Genomic DNA, 20,495 nt, shown 5'->3' on the forward strand with positions numbered 1-20,495 from the left:
TTCAAAATATAAGCAAAACACCATAATGAATTATGTGTACATATTATGTACGTATTATTGTGTACAATTGAGTATTGTTGTAAGTAGTTGCTAAGCTACTTGATTTCTAGTTACTTACCAAAGTAGTTCGGACGTTTAGATCATCCGTTCTGTTTCGGTCGTTTAATCGTTTCAAAGTGTCCGGATTTGATAAAGTTTGAATCGAAAATAGTACGTGTACCTACTTAAATATTGATTAAAAAAAATCACTTGGTGAATATTTAAATGCAGTGATTTAAGTGTCCGTGAAGATTTTCAGTAGAAGAAAAAAATTCATTTGTTTCTTCATATGAAAATAAATTTTGTTTTTCGTTTCAAATAAATAAAATTCAATGGAGATAAAGTTAATATACGCGCACGTTAAATGAAGTGAATCAGTGTTTCACGTAATTTTTCATTGTGCAACATTGAAGATTCAAAAGTGAAGTGAAGTGCCTGCTGCGGTTGGAAAGGACAGGAAGGAAATTGTTTGGAAAAAGGTTTGCGATGTGGTCCAGCCCCGAGCAGAGACCACTGTCTAATTATTGGCAGGCCAGGGCCGTGAATATAATTGCAGGTGGGCAGTTCTGGCCCCGGGCGGCAAACCGATGAACCCGAACAACGTATCATTACGCTCGTGTGTGAGCCATCGAACCTCCAACCTCATCTCATCTCACCTCACCTCACCTCACACACTCATTCATACCTCACCACCGTATTACCATTTAATCGGACACTATTTACATTACAAATTAGATCAATTAACTCACAAATGAACACATCAATTACAACCACGAAAACCAACCGTGCACATATTACTTATATCATTTCATGTATATGTACATACATATATTCTCTCTACATAGGTACATATTATGTACATATGTTGTCTTTGATTTAGAACAAATTTTGTACTAATACGGTGGCGACAATGCATACATATATGTACAGTGGATTTTTTCGATGGGTGGATTATGTGTTCACGAAATCAGTATTCTTTTTAATAATTTAATAAAATGAATCTCTTTTATAAAAAAAATTTAGCACATGCAATGAATAAATTATGTATCAAAGAGTTATTTCATCAATAAGATAATGTTACCTCGTAAAAATCTTGCTGACGAGAATTACAATATTGGTAAAATCATAATCTTTTTCTATATCTGCAAAAATGTCTTCAAGTGTGACTGGCTTTATTCTTGATCAGGATGAAGTTAATCCAAATATTATATTATACCAGTATTAAATTTCGTTATTTTTGTTAAGAAGTGTTAAAGATGAGGTAGTTTAAATTCAAAGTTGTTAAAAATAAAATTAATATAAGGTTTAAATTAACAGTCGTTTAAAACAGTCGATCAGTTTACAGTGTGTTTAAATTTTATCGTAATTAAAGAAGAAATTGTCGATTGCCTTTGACAATACCAAAACATCATCATCATCAAAATATCAATCAACAGTATAACATAGTATTATTTAGCGATAATATTATAGTATTATCGCTAAATAAATAAAGATTCTTCATAATAAATTATATGTGTAAGGCTGTTGTCTATTATAAAAATATTTTATCGTATTTTAAAACGACATAAAAATGAACATGTACATATGTAGTTCAAATTATCCGTGCCCTCATTTTCTACAATAAATCGGAAGAGTATAGTGTATTATAAATCTGAGTGATATGCAGACGTGTAATATCGAAAAAGGTTTAACAATTCAATTAAAGGAATCGAGCATCGGGAATTAAACTGACAATTAAAAGAGACGGGCCTGTATTTAGCGCGTTAGTGAAAACGGTAATAGATAAAGGCACCCGTTAATTTGATAGTGTAAAAAAGTTAACGGTTCGCCCTAGGGAACGAACGAATCAAATCGTTTCTCGTTCTAAAATGCCGAAAATACCCCTCGGCGATACATTATTTTATACATACATATGTAGGTATGTATCTATACGTATAATATTTTATCGGATCAATGCACAATATATGAGATGGAAATCGATACAGTTATTATATCTACGAGTATATCAACAATTTTCAATATTCACAAAGAGCTTTTAAAATAACAAAATTTAATTCAATTAAATGTATTTAGTTAATTAAGAAACATTATACATTTATTCAATATGTAATCATCTCCAATATACATATGTATATATATGTGTGGTATGTATTTTGTTGTCAATCATCGTATACTCAAATTTTTTTTTAATACAATCCGTCATTTGTCATTTATCTTTCCTGTTTTACTTATTTGCATAAATATGTAAATGCTTTATCTGAAAATACCTCCAGTTAGAGAAGATGTTCCGTATCATGGGAAATCCGTAAAAAATAATATTAAAATTCTAAAACAAATATTTGCACTGCCGCCAGTCCCTACAAGATTGTGAAAATCGTAAATTTTACCGATTTAGTTTAACATTTTATTTGATTTAAGCTCGTTTAAGTAGTTAATCTATTTCAATTAACTTAATTATGTAAATGGAATAATTCTGCCATAAAAAAAACCACATACGGGGATGTTTCGTCAAATTGCTAAGGTACGAAAAAAAATCGTAATCGTAGAAAAAGTCAGTATTAGCGCATCTCCAGTCCAGTTGTAGATATTCCTTAAATATCGTTTCACACTCAAAACAATTAGAAAATGATTGGATTTAGATTAAACCATTTCCAAACTAAAAGTAGAGATATAATCTACTATATATAATTTCTAAAGAGACTTTGTATGTAACTATGTAAGGTTTGGGTGACGATCGTTGAATATTTTTTTTTTCGATTCAAATAAATTTAATAAAAAAAAAAACAAATGAATGTTCACTATTAGATTAACCATTTTAAAGTGGTTTATATTACAAATTATATTACAAATACCGAGCGAAGCCGGGTAAAACCGCTAGTACCTATACTGTATTTATGTACATATGTACATGAATAAAAGTTGTATGACTTTGTGTGGGTGCCTTTTACAAACTTTGCAAATAAAACAAAAAATAAGTATCAAAATTTTTTCTATTCAAATTATTTCATTACATCCTCTCAAAAAAAAACATTTATGCTACAGATATATTACAATTTTTGTATTTATTTGTGAGGAAAAGCATTCTATGTTCAGACAGGACTTTTTACCATTTAGCAGTATCTATGTTTTTTTAACCAACTTATTTAATTAACCTTTTCAATTGATCAGAGTCGTGTCATTTTAATGGAAAATTTAATATCTTCATATAAGACTCAATCTTTCAGTCACAGATATGTATTATACATGTGTACATATGTATGAATAGATACCGTTTATATTTATAGAAACACATAAAATATTTGGAAATTGTTTGACGCGGGTATGAGACGGCCAAAGTTTTCCAGAGTTTGAAGTTAAAATAGTATCGAAGGATATATTTTTTAGGCGATGTAGTAGTAGAAGTGGTAAGATATGTACATGGAATATATAGAATTGGTGTTGTGTTGTGTTGTGGTTCCATTTATAACCGAATGGCTGCCCCGTGGCTGAGTGATGAGTGTGCGGTGACGGCCGCTCACAATATATTGCTTCACTGCTCTGCTGCCACATATTATACATATTATATTATATTATCTCTATACATATGTACAGATGTATGTGTATTTATTGTATTATACATATGAATGATATTTGTAAACAGGGCCACGTCGATAGTCACATGACACGCTCTGTGAAAAGCTCTGTGACATTTTTCATTACAGTACCTACATTATTTGATTTTTAAATGTTTTTTTATTATTACTAAATTACAATACATCTTATATCTATTTTAATTAATAATAGCTACTGATCTACTGATCATTTTCTATTTTACAATTTTAATTTAATTTTTTTAGTAATCATATAGTATTATATTATTATAATGTTAATGTACAGTATAATAGGAAAAATAGCTCAAAAACCTATTTACAATTCTTATAAATGCTCATAATACATCTGATACATAATATTAATTAAAGACTCTCTAACGTCGACGATCTAAAGGAGGTTGTGTTTAGGTAATCTACAGTACATACATTATGATTTTATTCGTTTGAATTTGTTTCAGTTGCAATTTTAAAGGAAATAACGCCGCATGGATGAGGAGTGTGACTACCTAGAATAGCTTTTACAATGGTACGAGTGATGCGATTGATTGCCAATGCGAACATGGAAATAGTTCGAATGGTACCCAAGAGAGAGAAAAAGGGTGTAAGGGAGGCTAAAAGTGAGATAGTCCGACCAAGTAAAGAGAATGTGTGAGGTTGGGTGGATGAGAAATGCTCATATAGGTATATTGGAGATGAATGTTCAAGTATTCTTGTAGTTCAAGTTTGTCTTGCACAGTTTTTTTTTTTTGCCAAATATTGATAGATATGCATGTGTATGTTTGTAAAATCGTAATAAATAGATACAAATATGTATAGTGGGTAGGTAGGAGTGTGTGTGTGTGTGTGTGTGTGTGTGTGTGTGAGGTGAGTGTCGGTCAGACAGCTCAGGGGTCCTCGAGAGCAGGGTCGTCATTTATCATAGGAAGTAATTTTTCAGGGGGCCCCGGGGGCGCAGGGGGGCGCAGGGCGGCAAAAGGAGCAGCCGAGAGGCGGACCGGCTCCCAAAGGGTTCCTTATTTCATTAAACTTTTTTTACACGTCTTTTTTTCACCAACAACCATTGTTTCTTTTTTTTCTATTACCGTTGTTTGCCTGCATCGGCCCCTTCAAAACAAATCACGACCTAAAAATAAAATAATAAATATTACACACCTACACTATATTATATTATATAAATATTATATTTATGTACATATGTATGTATGTACGTATGAAGGTACTTTTACGGTTGTGCTAGCCCTGCGTTTTTTGCGCTATCAATCTTTTACATTTTCTACTTTTGGGAATCATGTTTTTCTTTATTATTATTTTGTGTTTGTACGTTTTTCTACCTATGCGTGTTTATGTGTGTGTGTGTGTGTGTCTGAAACGTCATTATTCAAACACACATGTCTACTATTTTAGATAAAAAATATATAAACTTACATACATATGTAGGTACAACGAGCATGACCTTTTACATTTTTCTAAAAAATTACAATAGAATTTTCTCCATCTACACATTTGAAACAATTTTACTTCAATCATTGTCGCATAAAAATTTTCATTCTAAATCTTAAACGATTTGGAAAATATTCCCAGAGTCGTTTTAACGATAGCTGAAAGGATTTATTATACATATGTTATGTGTAATCATCTATTTGATACATCTATATGATTTAATATGTACATAAACTTAATTTTCCATTTTGTTCATAAATAAATATTTTTGAAAGCAGCGATTGAATTTAATGTTGGCAAAAATAATTCAGCTGCATTGACGGCTCATATGTATGGTATGTACACATGAGCCGTTATATTTGAAAGTGGCGGAGTCCAATTTTCAGTTTCAAAAACAATATTACTGTTCGACTTCTTTTAATTCGATATGTCCAGAATCTCGAAAAAACACTGCATATTACAGGCCACCAGTATTTTTAAATATATTTAATGTTTTGCGTGATATGTACATATGTATGTAGGTATGTATTTCTCGAAATGAAGAAAAGTGGACTTATGCCACTTTCAATTATAGCGGCTCATATGTATGTATGTATGTATGTATGTGAAAACTTACATATTACCCAACTTGTGAAATTTCGTTTATTATTATTAATGAGATATTTTTCTAGTATTTAAGTATTAATACGTTTGTATGTATGTACCTATGTAGGTATGTAGCAGATTCATTAAATTGAGACACACTCCTACATATGTATGTACTTCAATTTAAACAGCTTTCATATACGATGTTCTTTTTCTTTATACGAAAATATAATGACGTGTTTCGTGCTTTGAATTAAATTATTCTACTAATTCTTTAGAACTCGATTAAAACTTGCTAGTATTCGTGTTTATTATCACTGATGAGTAATTTTTGATAAGTTCATTCCCATTTTTTGTCGTACTTTTACATGCAAATGCCAACTATGTATACGATCCCTTATAGAAAAAAAAAACACGCAAACCACAATCGTTAATAAGAAGAATTTCAACTTGAATTCAAAACACGAGTGTGACTCACAAACAGTTTCAAGTGTAATCGTCAGGTACTTACCTAAATACGTACATATATTGGGGTGACCTGTAAAGACACTGTGGTATACTTGTATATTAAAATAAATAAATATGTATGTAGTTGACATTTTCTAATTGAAGCTTTACAAATACAAATTGAAGAACTTGCAGTTGATGGGATTTTAAACTAAAGCAATAAATTAGCAACCGCATTTAATACGAGTAATTATCGACAAACACTCATAAGTGTGTATGTGTATGTATGTACATATGTATTATATGGATATATCTACAGACATACATACATATGTATGCATAATGAGTATAGAGACTGAAACGTGCAATCACGGCAATGTATATAAGTTGTGGATAAATCATCGAGGACCACGCCTATTACATGTTTGCTTTGGTTGTCTGATGATAGGCTACGAAACGACAAACTACCATAAACCATGGTGGTGTTCTTTGGCAATTTTTATAAATTTGATTCGATTCCGAGTAGTCGTGGTAGTATGTAGTAGAAGTCGTCTCATTACGAACCCCCTGATTATATTAAACGAATGTATTTATTTTTTTTGTGTCTTAACCCTTTGTAGTTATAAATTGATGGTCACCCATCAAACATAGCGGACGCGTTGAATGACAATAACATTCATAACTTGCAATTAAGCAATTTTTTTTTGGTTTTTAATTTGGAGCGGTAGCAAGACAGGACAAGAACACAAACAGTCGGACATCACGCATTTTTTCTTGGTCTCTCCCCCTCCGGTGTAACAACATAATAGATATTATTAAAGAACCTAATTAGTGTTATTAATGTTGTATCAAAAGAACAAGAGGCGCGCATAGCGTGATGATATTCGACACATGCAATAAAACACTCCACACACCTTGTGCGATACGTTATGTATTCGGGGATAGAATCCAAATGCTCCTGTATATTCTTTCGAAAAATATCTGCATGTTTAACGAAAATCACAAAATCATGAAATCACGTGAATGTCGAGAAGCACGGAACAATACATATTAACATATGTGTGGAATATCAAGGAAGAGATCAAAAAACGTATGAGTGGAAACCACGACCAAGATAGTGAAATAACTAAATCAAGGAAGTTTTTGAATGGACAGAAGTTTTCTTCCTCAAAAATATATTGAATTTTAAATATAGCTATCATCTGTTATATTTGAAAGTGGCAAAAGTCCACTTTTCTTCATTTCGAGAAATATTTCGCACACATTAAACATAATGTTTTGCGTTTAACAGTATTTTAAAATACTGGTGGCCTGTAATACGTTTGTTCTTCTTTTCCGAGATTCTGAACATATCGAAGAAGTGATAACAATTTTGTAAATTAAGTGTTTTTGAACTGAAAATTGGACTTCCGACACTTTCAAATATATCGACCCAAAATAATTAATAAATTAAATGATTTTTGTATATTAATACTTAAATAAAATTAATAATCAAATAAAAAATTATTGATAATTTAAATTTTATTAAAAAAAAAACTTTTAAATAAAAATAATATTTAAATTATTTCTAGTATGAATTTAAAATGATAATTAAAATTAAAAGGAATATATACATACATACATAACTACATATGTATGTATGTGTACATTACATTAATTTTATATATGTACATATAAATGACTAGTGATTACTTTTGATTATCTATTTATATCAGTGCTTATCAAGTTTAGTCAGTGTTGTTCATCAAATTTTATTTGAAACCTCTACGAACCCATCCCCCTTTTTAATATTTCATTTTAAAATCACAATTCTATATATAATTAATTAATTTCGAAGAAATATATACGGCGAATTGGACAAAATAGTATTTGGTCAAGATTGCATAAAATCTGAATTAAAAGAAGAATAGATACATAAATTTATGTTTTTCGCATCAATGCTATTTAAAATTAACGATTTTTTAATGCAAACATCGTTTTCGTAGAATTATTGCACTATTTCGCTCGTATATTTACTATTTTATTCAAACTCGTACATTTTTAAAATAGTATGACATTATTTTAGTTTGTCGGACCGTAAAATGTTATTAATTAAACGGGTGGTTAATAAATTAGGGTTTACTGATATCATTCAATTTTAAATTAGATATTATTGGTTAATGTTGTAATTTCGTGTATTTTTCACATATATTTCCAGAGTGTATTATACATTATATGTACATATGTATGTATGTGTTGAGTGGATGGTATCTATAAATTGTCGGAATCTAATTGACGAATTAAATTTAACGAGTTAGTTTAGGGTTGGTGCGTGAGCGGACATTCAAAAAAATCCACCCCCTTCTAAGCCTAACCGCACTTTATTATTTACCGTTAGATAAAATAGGTTTTCTTTCCCCACGTGTCAACATGGGAATCGAACACGTGCCCGCTCGAATTTTCTAGATATTATTAGTATGTATGTCTAGGTAGTGTCTATGTATATAGGTAGATGGATTGGTACATGTCTTCGCTCCACGAACCACCGAAATTGATATTGGATATGAACCACACAGTACCACCTACCTACCTACCTACATAGGTTTTAAAAATTACAAAATATAACATGTATGTACGTGTGCGTGCATAAGAGTATGTTCGCCTCACTAATTCGTTCTCGCTTCTGGCTCTCTCGTTCCTAGCGATTAAATTTAATGGCTCACTGTCGAAACGGCCTAACAGATTAATTGAATATATTTTGTATGTACATATGTACGTGTGTGTGTGGCTTATGATATGGCTCTCATCTTTAAACATCTCATTTTAAGGAAAAGGGATGATTCGCTGGAAGTGGAAAGATCGGCTACCGAGACTTCTAATGCGCTATAAGGTTGGGGCCCGAGGCGCCAATTTTCAACCGACTAACCTTCTCGGAACATGTAAAATATTATATTTTATAATTTCAATCTATAAATTATTTTTATTTCGTGTTGACACGTTCGCAATTCTTAAGAGGTGTGTATGTACCTACTACATTCATATGTGCATATGTACAATATACATATAAAAATAATGAAAATTATGAAATATTGTGATTTGTCGGAAAATTTGACCAAGATATTTTGACTGATTTGTATCTAGTATCGATCCCTAATCATGATTTCATGATTTATAAAAACATGTGTGTGTAACTAAGCATCGACGGTCTAGAAAATATTATTAAGGAAGGTGAAGCTATTATTCGCACATACGTTGAGGGCTAGTTTATCGGAAGAAGATCAATTATTATTATTATCTCTATAAAGCTGTTTATGAGATTATATTAAACAAAAAAAAAATTATTAAAAAAATTAATCTTTTTAATCAACGAATTAACACCCGGAAGATCGAACCTTTCAATAAGACCAGTGATGAGTGATGACATCACAATTGTTACTTATCGTCAACCTTTCGGTGGTTAGCATTTACGCAACCACCAAGCTATACTGCTGGCTATGTACATGTATTTCCAGAAGCTGAAGAACGCGAAATAATAATAAATTAATTACATAATTAATCCATTGAGACATCTATGGATTTAGATTTTCTACATAATTTTTACAAATTATACACACAATAAATACAGAAGATTTGTGACAACAGGAAAGATGATTTTTTGCCAATTTTAAGGAGCCGCTTCAAAAATGATGAGATAAAATTGGCAAACTCTGATACAAAACGATCGATTTGGAGTCACAAATACCCCCAAAACTAATCAGCAGTATGGCGGATCGAACCCACTGATCACTTGGTGCTAAACATACACGCTACCATTAAGCCATACTGCTGCCATATGTATATGTATGTGTGTATGATTCAGAACAATCGGGTGGAACAATAATAGAAAAAAATAGTCCGATATTAGGTGGAAGATATATGTATACATGTGTAGTTGTGCGTGATGTGTTTCGGCAAAAGGGCAGCAGGGTTTGACCCTGGTTTGGAAGAATAGCATGTGCAGTGAGTGAGTGAGTGAGCAGTGTGCAGTATTGGAACCCCAAACCGAGCCACAAGTCCATGGCGAATCGTGATTGATTGGCATCGCGGCTACCACTACTTTTGATACTCGCGTGAGAATTAAACCACCTTTTCATTTTATTTCATTTTCGTCGGATAACAGAGGCGTCCTCTCGTCCGTTAGGTACAGTTTTTGGCAATTGTCGTATCAAGATTCTATAATATGAAGATACTTAGAAAGAGCGGAATGAAATAAAAAGAGAGAATGTTGAAATGGTTGCAGCGGTTATCTCTCACGGCGGGGTGAGGCGAGAGGGTGGGTGGGTGGATGGGTGGGTGCGCGCACTTCAATTCATTTTTATGGCTTTTTTATGTGGCCGCCTCCCGACACCATTGTGCTCCACAGAGCACCTATTAAACGGAAAATGTGAGACTTCTTTTTTTCAGTTTCGATCTCATTTTTACTTTTTCTCTCTTTGCTCCGTTTCTTCTTCTTCTTCGACGATCGTTTTACTGTTGTTTCTTTTATTTATCTATTTTCACGAGTGGGGTGCAAGGTGGGAATTGACTCTCATCGTGAGAAAAACCAACTGTATCTATGTATGTATGTACTACGTACCTTTCCTTTTTATTTTTATAGGATACACGTTGAAACTTCTTTGACACATCTTTGATTTAACACTTACAGATTACCATAATTTTCATTCATTTAACCGCACACATTTTCCTCAATTCATCTAACCTCTGGGACCTTACGAGCACTGTTCAAAGTCTTCATCTGTTATTATTCGAGTCATCTCGTTCTCTAATGCTAATCATAGAACTTTTGATTAACTCACTCAGTCTCTTCTCTTTTCGTTACATCGATTATATGATACATATGTAAATGCATACGACGTTCAATACTTCTCTTTATTATATTATACTTGTTTTTTTACCCGGCTTCGCTCAGTATTTGTAATATAAACATGTCGAATCTAATAGTAAATATTCATTTGTTTTTTTTATTAAATTTATTAGAATCGAAAAAAATAACCAATTGAATTGTCGTCATAGAAATTTTGTTTTGTTTACGACGTTCACAACCAAAGATACTTACATACATACATACAAAGTCTCTTTCGAAATAATATATTAGATTATAAATTATTGTCTACATTCATTTGGTACTGCCAAAGCATAGTACTGGCAAAACGCATTGACCAAAAACACATTTCTTGAGAAAAAACGACCTCAATCATTATACGTATATATAATACATAATATATACGTATAATACGTGTTTTTTTTTTCAAAATCGACCAAAATGTAAAATTATTTCAAAATAATATCATTATTAGTAAATAGTATACGTGATAAACAATGTTTAAGGTACGCGCGACACAGTTTCAGATTTTTTTTCGTACTTTAGCAATATGAAAAAGTCATCCCATTTGAGATTTTTTAATGTAGAATTGTTCCATTTATGTGATAAATCAAAAAATACTCTGCTAAAACTGAGCTTAAATTTAAAAAACCTTCGAAAATCGTTAAAATTTAATATATTCACAAACTTGAATGGGCTGGCGGCAGTGCAAATATATATATTTTTTAATTTTATGTTATTTCTTACCGATTTTCCATGATACAGCCTTCCACCTAGAAGTGTTTCCAAATTTCAAAATTCGTTGTTTTCGATATACCCCAATATGCATACATTTTATTTAATCTTGGACGGGAGCATGGAAAATAGTTGATATTTCTGGCGTTTTTTAATGTGTAGTGTAAATTGATTTTTTTATTTGAAAATACTTTCATTTAAAAACGGGTAACTACATAGGTATATAATAATAACAGCATTTTAATAGGTATATATGTATTATATTATTTTCAATTATTTGTATTGTAACTATGTATATAAAGTATATACATATATAGATATCTCGATAAAATACATTCTCTCTTTCAAACTTTGTGTCATCACTATTTTATACTTGCCTTGAGTTTTATGCAACTATCGAGAATCGATCCTCTCCGGGTGTGCGGAAAAAACTCGTACGACTCGTTTCGGCGGGTTTTATTTTAAGCATTTTATACGAATGCATAAATTTTAGCGTGGCGACTGATCGCCGTTTAAATCCAACGCAATCACTTGATTTGACCCGAACTTTAAACTATCTAGCTTAAAAAAGGGGTTAGATTGCGTGCTTTGTGAATAAATGTCAACAGTTTTGGCGTATCGCACCCCCACATTCGCCCCCGAATTAAAAATCGGATCGCTCCCTCAATATATTTACCGGAGAGATGGGGATTGGGGGGTGGTAGTTGGAAATCATCAATTTCCATAATTTATGAAGAGCGGTGGGCATTATTGGCCGCAATTTGTAAGGGGGCTCACAAAAGAAAGCCAATTTTACACTTGCAACATTGAATTGAATAATAAAAATCATATATCATACGAAGGGGGTGGGGGAGGCGGGAGGTGTTGTACAAAAGGGGACTAACTTTCTATGAAGCCGCTCTTGCATTTTACACATGATTTATTATTCCACTGACTAACTAGACTACACCTCTGAATTTCGTACCAGTGTAAAGCAAAGTGCCTACTCTTTTGGCTTCATTTTCATACATTGTGTAATCACTTTATGAGTTACTTGGATAGATATGACAATTAAATATAATATTTATAGTTAACGTGTAATTAAGGACGAGTATATTAACTCTTACGAAGTCAACTACTTGCATATTTATATGTATGTATGCTAAAAATTACGCTACAAATGTTTGTATAATTTTTTTTTCACAAGGGCTATGGTGGAATCGTAGTGGTTAAAAATCTAGTGAATCTAGTATTGATTTTATTATATTACTCAATAATATATGTACATATGTATGTATACAATATAATAACTATGTATGTATAAGGAATATCACAGGGATAATTAATATAATTGAGAAAGTTAAGAAATTGAAATGGCAATTGGTGGGTCACGTAGCCAGAAGAACGGACGATAGATGGACGAAAGAAATGCTCGAATGGTACCCAAGAACATGTAAAAGAGTGCAGGAAAGCCATTAAGGGATTCTTGGATGAAATGTGTGGGATCAGATGGTTGAGAGTTGCCCAAAACAGAGATGAAGTAAAGTGTGTTGGAGAGGCCTGTATCCAGCAGTGGATGGTGAATGATTGTAAATGATGATGATGATATGTGAATATTGCATTATGTACGAACAAACGTAATATTTAATAATAAAATAGAATAACTTATCTTTGTATTATGTTTTATTATTTTAATTTATTTATAATAAAATAAACGGGTTTTAATTTTGTATTTTTTTAACTATGATGCGTTGAATTTTTTTGTTGTGAAAAAGTCGAAATAAAAGTTTGAGGGTTGGGTGGGTATTTTTTTTTTGGTTATCAATAGAAGGGCACTTGTGTGTGACAGGTGTTGAAGCAATAAATAGGGAATGATGTTAGCGATGTGGTGGGATGGTATGTAATTGCGTTTTGTATGCACTCTGGCCAATTCCGATTCCACACTCTGTTACCTCACAATGCACCGAAACGCATTAGTCAATACCAATCGTTTTCCTAGTTTTACATATTATTACGTACATACATACATATATGTATGTGTTCACTTATTATTATTTAATTTGTGACACATTTGCACAAAAAAAGATTTGGCTTTTGTATCCAAAAATTTTAGCACATCTGGAAATGGGACTGGTCACATTACGTATGTATTATGGGTGGATTGTGTAAAATAATCAAACTAGAATTATGAAACATGGATTTAACTATTTATTTTTTTAATTATCAATTATTATTTATACACCAATAAACGAAAATTAGGAATAAAAAAAGCGAACTCATAGACAGATGTTGTACATATCCATATTACACCGATGAAAAATTGATGCGATCATAAATAATTATTCTCTCGATAAAAGATTTTTTTTATTATGTACAATATTAATATATGTATATATATATATATATATATATATATATATGAATAATAATAATAATAATAATTATCATCATCACTTTCCCATTTCTTATTACGAGACGGCAAATTACATGTTAATCGATTTTACAACAACGTTGACACAATAATAATAATTAATAGTAATATAATAATAGGAAACAATTGTCACATAATCACATAAATATATTCATACACAAAATTAATCCCAAGTTTATGGCTAAAAACAATATAATATATCTTTATATATATGTATATGTATGTATGTATAAAATAATATATGCAGGTATACCTACATATGTACGGTATCCCAACTTTTTTCTAGACAAAACTACCCCAGCAAAAAGCGCTCGGAGACCGCTCGAAAACCGCGCCAGAATATATTAAAAAATTAAAATATCCATTTCGACTTTGATTTAGACGTCTATATAAAGTCTATGGAATCAATGTACATATGTACATAGAAGTCGAAATTGACATTTTTTTTTTTTTTCATATATTCTGGCGCAGTTTTGTCGTCGAGCACTTTTTGATGGGGCGGTTATTTACCGAGGAGTTTTGACTGGACACCCCTATGTATGATACTTGTATGTACCCAAGTATATGTGCATGCATACAACATACATACATACATATATTGCACCAATGGAACTAACAAACACAATCAAAATAAATACGTATAGGTATAATAGTAAACTGTTTTCATAGAAATCGGTTCGTATTTTATTTAAACATTACGCTTTCACTAACACGTGCATACATATACTGAAATCAACAGTACAAAAATTTACGTTAATTTTTATACAAGGTTTGTTTTTTTTATTTATTTTTTAATTGAACCCATTTTGAACAAATTGATACATGAAAAAGAAAAAGGAAAACAACGATCGCCCTCATTATGTAAAATATTGTGTACAATACATATAATATAATATCTACACATTATCTATATTAAATATTCAATACCTTTTTACTATATACAAAATATTTACAATTTTCTTACTAACTGTAAGTAATAATTAATCTTTTGAGCTTGAATAGGATGAAATCGTTTAATTATTGTAAAAAATAAATAAATAGGAATCGTGACGTCCCAAGCAAGTTCAAATATTTCATCAGATATTTTTATATACAAAATTTTGTTAACATATGCACATACATATGTAGGTACATATACCCAGTACACTCGTTTCACGAGAAATAAAATTAATGAAAAACATGAAATAATTTCAGATATTATCTGGTATTGTGATCATTTGAAGATTTTTATGGTGCGTAACCAATAAACCCTAACAACCACACCATTACAAACAATAGGGTAATTATTTTGTACAATAATAATTGAAAATCGTTCTCGCAAAACGTTCATATGCATGTGTATGATTATGATACACATGTACATACGTACATATGTATGTATGTATGTATGTATGTATGTATAACAAAATACACATGTTTTTCGTACAAATTCATAATATGTACATACTTACATACCTACATCGTAGTCTTATTAAACATCTAGTACCAAATGTGGTGTGGTCTTTACACAATTTTCTCCATACGAAAATCAAGTTCAAAAATACAATTATCTTTCAACTTTAAAAATTCAATCGTATTTTATAATAATCGGAAAATTCTTCTGTTAGTTTAAACAAAACGAAATATAACACATTGCACATACATACATACGCACAAACTAACAAATCATTATATTAGATTTTAAGTTTTTTTTTATGAAAGTACTTAAATAATTTTGGACCTTCGCCATCGCTTACGGAACATGTCGACAAGTACTAAATTAAAATACTCACAATAACACACAGTATATCCCAAACAAGTGATATCATTTTGACTAGCGATAGTCAAATTTCAATATTCAAAAATATTTATTGAATGTGGTGTATTTTAAATGAAGGAACACACGAGTGGAGAGGTTTGTCGACAAATTTGTCTTTCGTAGTCATTATTCATAGCTAGCGATTTTACATTGTATGAAATTTGAATTTCATTGTACATATTTGTCATATTATTTGTTCGATGTTGTATTTTTCTGCGACGAGCTATGACTATCACTCAACTGATAAGGATCAAAACAATCGATCGAATCGGTATGAAATATTTACAAAAGAGCATACGCTATTTTAAAGACTCAAAATAATATTCAAAAATTTGCCGAAAATACCTGTATTTCTGTAGTCGCTTGTAGAAAGTGTTTTTTTTTTTTATTATTAACACATTTTTAACCCCAAAACTTTAAAGCGATATTAGGTTTTTTTTCTGTCAATAATTCTCTAAGGATAAATCTTTCGACTTTGTTTTTGATAATCTTATGAAGAACAATAAATATTTTATGAATTGAAATTTGAGATCATATTGTCATTGCTATGTAGACCCATGTGTTAAATTTTAGCATTCTTACATTTTATTTCGGCGAATAGAATATTTAGTTGTTGTGAAATAACTAACGATTTTGGTAAAACTGCTACGATAGACAAATTTTGATAGACTTTTCTGCAAACAAACCCCTCCCTCCATCCGCTTAAGCTTTCGTCAATGGGTGCACTATCAGATACGACTTGGATGAGATATTCCGTAGAGAAAAGTAAAAACGCACATTCACATATATGTAAATAGTTTATACAACAGGGATTTATGACAAAGCCGGTCACCGAAAATGGCGGAAATTTAAAATATGAATTTTTCGGCTTTGAAAAACGGTGTCCGCAATTTTCGCGGCCGGCTTCATCCGATCACCATGCAACAGTAGATAGAACAGTAGTATATAACAGTAAAGACAATCAATGAACAATGTCCAAGGAACGTTCCGTGTTTTGATATTTGATAATAGTTTGAGACACTTTTCGGGGAGGGTCGCGGTGTGTACACTCACGTGGTGGTGTGCAGCATAGTCGCTGGCAGTGGCAGTGGCAGAGTCAGAGGCAGTGGCAGCGACAGTGACAGGGACATTGGATGTGTGTGGTGTGTTGTGACGATAGGCGTTGGCCGCGGGCGACATCACTCAGCGCAATCCCGCGGCTCTGCCTTTAGCTACCAGACCAGACCCTCGCTGTGCATTCCCGGCGACCCGTCGTTGAAGGGCTGCTGGGGCAGGAAGTCGGGGGAGCCTCGGGGGAGCCCCGCCAGCAGGTGCTCCGGCGGGGGGCCCCCTTGGCCCAGGAATCCGCCCTCCAGCGAGCCCCCTTCGAAGCCCATCGCCATGGGCCCTCCGTGATCCATAGGACCTCCTGGAACAAACAAGACTGTCGAGGTGGCGGCACACACCCAACACAACACATTGTACTAAACAGCCTCCTTCAAAACAGCCCTGAGGGCTGTTTGAAGGAGGCCCTCAGCCCTTTCCTCCAATCTGTAATACCTTCCTTTCTCGAAAGGTAATACACACTTTCGATACGATAGAAAGGGCCAAAGTACAAAGTTTGTGTTGGTGTTAAGATTAAACACAGCATATGACATCCAAAATTAACTTATTGTACCTACATATGTATATATACATACATATGTACAGTGGTGTAGTGCTAAATAAAAAAGAACCAGGGCGGTGTTTAATTTTTACAACCCCCCCCCCCCCCCGGCTTATTTCGATACGTACAAAATATGTATCATATAAAATATGTATTGGTAGTTCAAATATTTATAAAAGAAATCTAATGCTATTTAAAAAATATTCTTGTTGAAATTATGATGTTTTTTTTTATATTTTATAAAAACATCCAATTTGCATCCTCTTTAACATCTCTGATTTTGCAAACCCGTGTTTGTATGTCAACAGCAACATTTGCTTTTAGCAATGCTAAAACCATATATGTATATGTCAAAAACTTATCAAATTTTAGCATGCAAATTTAGAGACGACTATTTATTTAAGCCGAGTTGCTCAAGTGCCAATGGTTAATAGTTCATACAATGTTTTCTTTCGAAATTTTGGGTGGTTTTAGATAAAAAAAGCCTATGAATTTCATCAAAACGTCTTTTAAGTTGTATTTTTTAAGCTTTGAATACGCTCAGATTACCAATAGATCAGATTACTCAAAATATTGCTTAATTGAACTCGAAAAACAATTTTCATATCAATCAAAGTGCCAGGGCGTCGACCTGGCCCGACTACACCACTGCATACATATGTATGTACATATATTACATTCAGGGCTCGAAATGGACGGGAACCCTTTCTTGAAATCCAAAAACGTAGCGCTCCCTCTCACGAAGAATGCAAAATTTCCGTACCCTTTCGTAAGTTTTGAAAAATATTGAAATTCAATAATGCCAAAATTGCAATATTGAATCACAATTGTTGACTGCAAGTAAAATGCTTTACATTTCAATTCGGCCAAAAGCATCTACATACATATCTATCTGTGGCCGAAAACCATTTAAATTATTGTTTAAATGGGTGGGTGCAATAATGTTTCTTTTAAATACCGGATTCCAAATTTCAATCAATTTGGGGGCTTTATGATTGCATGTATGTATTTATTTTATTTATGCTTTGAGAGAAAAGTTTCAATTTTGAGGCCGACAATCGACATTTCTATGATCTAGCGACAAGCCTGTCGCCGAATTTGATACTTAAATTGTAGGCTTTTAAGTCCAGACCCTGACTGATCACAAGCAAATATGTCAATCTATTATGAATAAATATGTAGATATATATGTACATATAAATGAATATGCTCTTCTTTGAACAACGTCCCATCATTTAAACATACGAAATGTTTTGAAAGCTCCCATTCGTGAAAATTTCCACTTCGAGCCCTGCTTACCCTAGTGCTTTCGATTATCCGGTTGCAGACGTAGAATTTTTTTTTTGGATTCTAATAAACTTTAGGCAAATGAAATATCTAAAATTTTCGAATTAGAAGTTGCGTCAGTCACAATATGACACTGACATCATTGTCATTTGAATACAACAATAGCACTTAGAGAAATTGTATTGATATAAGGAAAGAGTCAAAACATAAAACATTAAAAAATATCAGATTTTCTTAATCTTAGTCTGTTGTCCGTATTGGAAACGTGTCATTGAATTTTGAAACTAAATAAAAATTGATAGTTCGAATTATACAGATTAACCCGGATAATCGAGGGTACATTGTAGTATTTTATAAATTCTCTAGAGTAATCCCCGGAGTAGTTGTTTTGTATTTACTTGCCAAAAAGTGCAGTACCACGACACTGGGTCACATACTGCGGAAACACATATGTACATACATACATATATGTACATATATTCTTTCGCCAAAATATAAAAGTTGGCAAAAGCGTTGTACGTATATGCAAAAAGTGCACAAAATAGGTGTTGTGTGTGGAGGTAAAAAAGGTGGTAAAGTGGTTTGTAGGTACCTTGTTGTGCGAAGGACATGGGCCCCGGCGGGTGGTGTCCAGGGAAGAAGGGCCCCTCGTGTCCGTGGAAGGGGGGCCCACCATAGCCGAACTCGAACTTGACGTCGGCCGTGGCAAAGTATGGGAACCCAGGGGGCCCCTCGTCGAGCCCCCCTGGTGACAGGTTCATGGGGAATCCTCGCATCTTGCGCGACGACCCGAAGAAGGGCCCCCGTCCCATCGAGGTCAGCTGCTTCAATCGACGCTCCTTCGATCTCTTGTTCTGGAACCACACCTGCAACAAACACACACAAACACTTTATAAAGCATTCAATTTCATTAACCAATCATTTTGACCAAATTCAATTTTGACCAAATTCAAACCCTCGACCTATCAACCTAGAAGTAGGGAAAAAATGAATGCCCTTCAATTCTATGATATACAATTCTGTCTGTATTAGTCGACTCGCCATGTTTGCATTATAATTTATGAAAATCATCATAATATGATAGTTTGCGAATGTCAAATGTGTGCATCTCCTACGATTCGTCTCGGTTTGAGGTCGAGCTCGGACTCTGAGGTCCTCAGGTAGGGCTGTCAAGTCTCGTCTGACAAACGGGCCCCCCTGCCGGGCCCCGACCGGTCGGGGCTCACCTTTTTGCAATTCGCACAGAAAATCTGCCGCCGCTCTCGATATGGTAAAAATCAAGACTAAATCATTCATCATTAGTGCACCACGCCGCTCTCATCTTTTGTGTTTTTGTCGGAATTCTTCGGAAACCTCACATCACCTCGGTACGCTCGTAATATGTACATATGTAGTCTCGCCACCTTTTTTTCCTCTCTGCTTTAAATTTCATCATGTCGGACGCTTTATAAAGGGGTTTAAAAAGGTCTGCTTTGCATGCGTGTAAAACGCGGTAATTGCGGTAAAATCATAAACCGTGCTACACCTGTCTTATGACTTGTGAACAAATCATCCAATCTATCATGGGTGACCACATTTTTATGGCGCCGATTATGCCACTTATTTATTATATTGGCCGGCAATGAAATCTTCGATGGAAACAATTCAGCGATCACTAACCAAACGAAAAACCTGCACAT

General features: G+C 33.0%; 1 protein-coding gene across 1 annotated transcript in view; it reads right to left on the bottom strand.

The window, feature by feature from the left end:
• Window positions 1–16,367: 16,367 nt before the first annotated feature.
• Window positions 16,368–20,495, bottom strand: part of Lim1 (LIM homeobox 1) — a 42,847-nt gene continuing 38,719 nt past the window's right edge. Inside the window, exons 6-7 of the mRNA XM_077434242.1 lie at window positions 19,409–19,682; window positions 16,368–17,307 (exon numbers count right to left, since the gene is read on the bottom strand). Coding sequence (XP_077290368.1) covers window positions 17,096–17,307; window positions 19,409–19,682 — 486 coding nt within the window. The 3' untranslated portion in view covers window positions 16,368–17,095. The remainder of the gene's footprint in view (window positions 17,308–19,408; window positions 19,683–20,495) is intronic.

Source organism: Arctopsyche grandis, chromosome 7 (genome assembly GCF_051622035.1).
Source record: "Arctopsyche grandis isolate Sample6627 chromosome 7, ASM5162203v2, whole genome shotgun sequence".
Taxonomy (NCBI): Eukaryota; Metazoa; Arthropoda; class Insecta; order Trichoptera; family Hydropsychidae; genus Arctopsyche; species Arctopsyche grandis.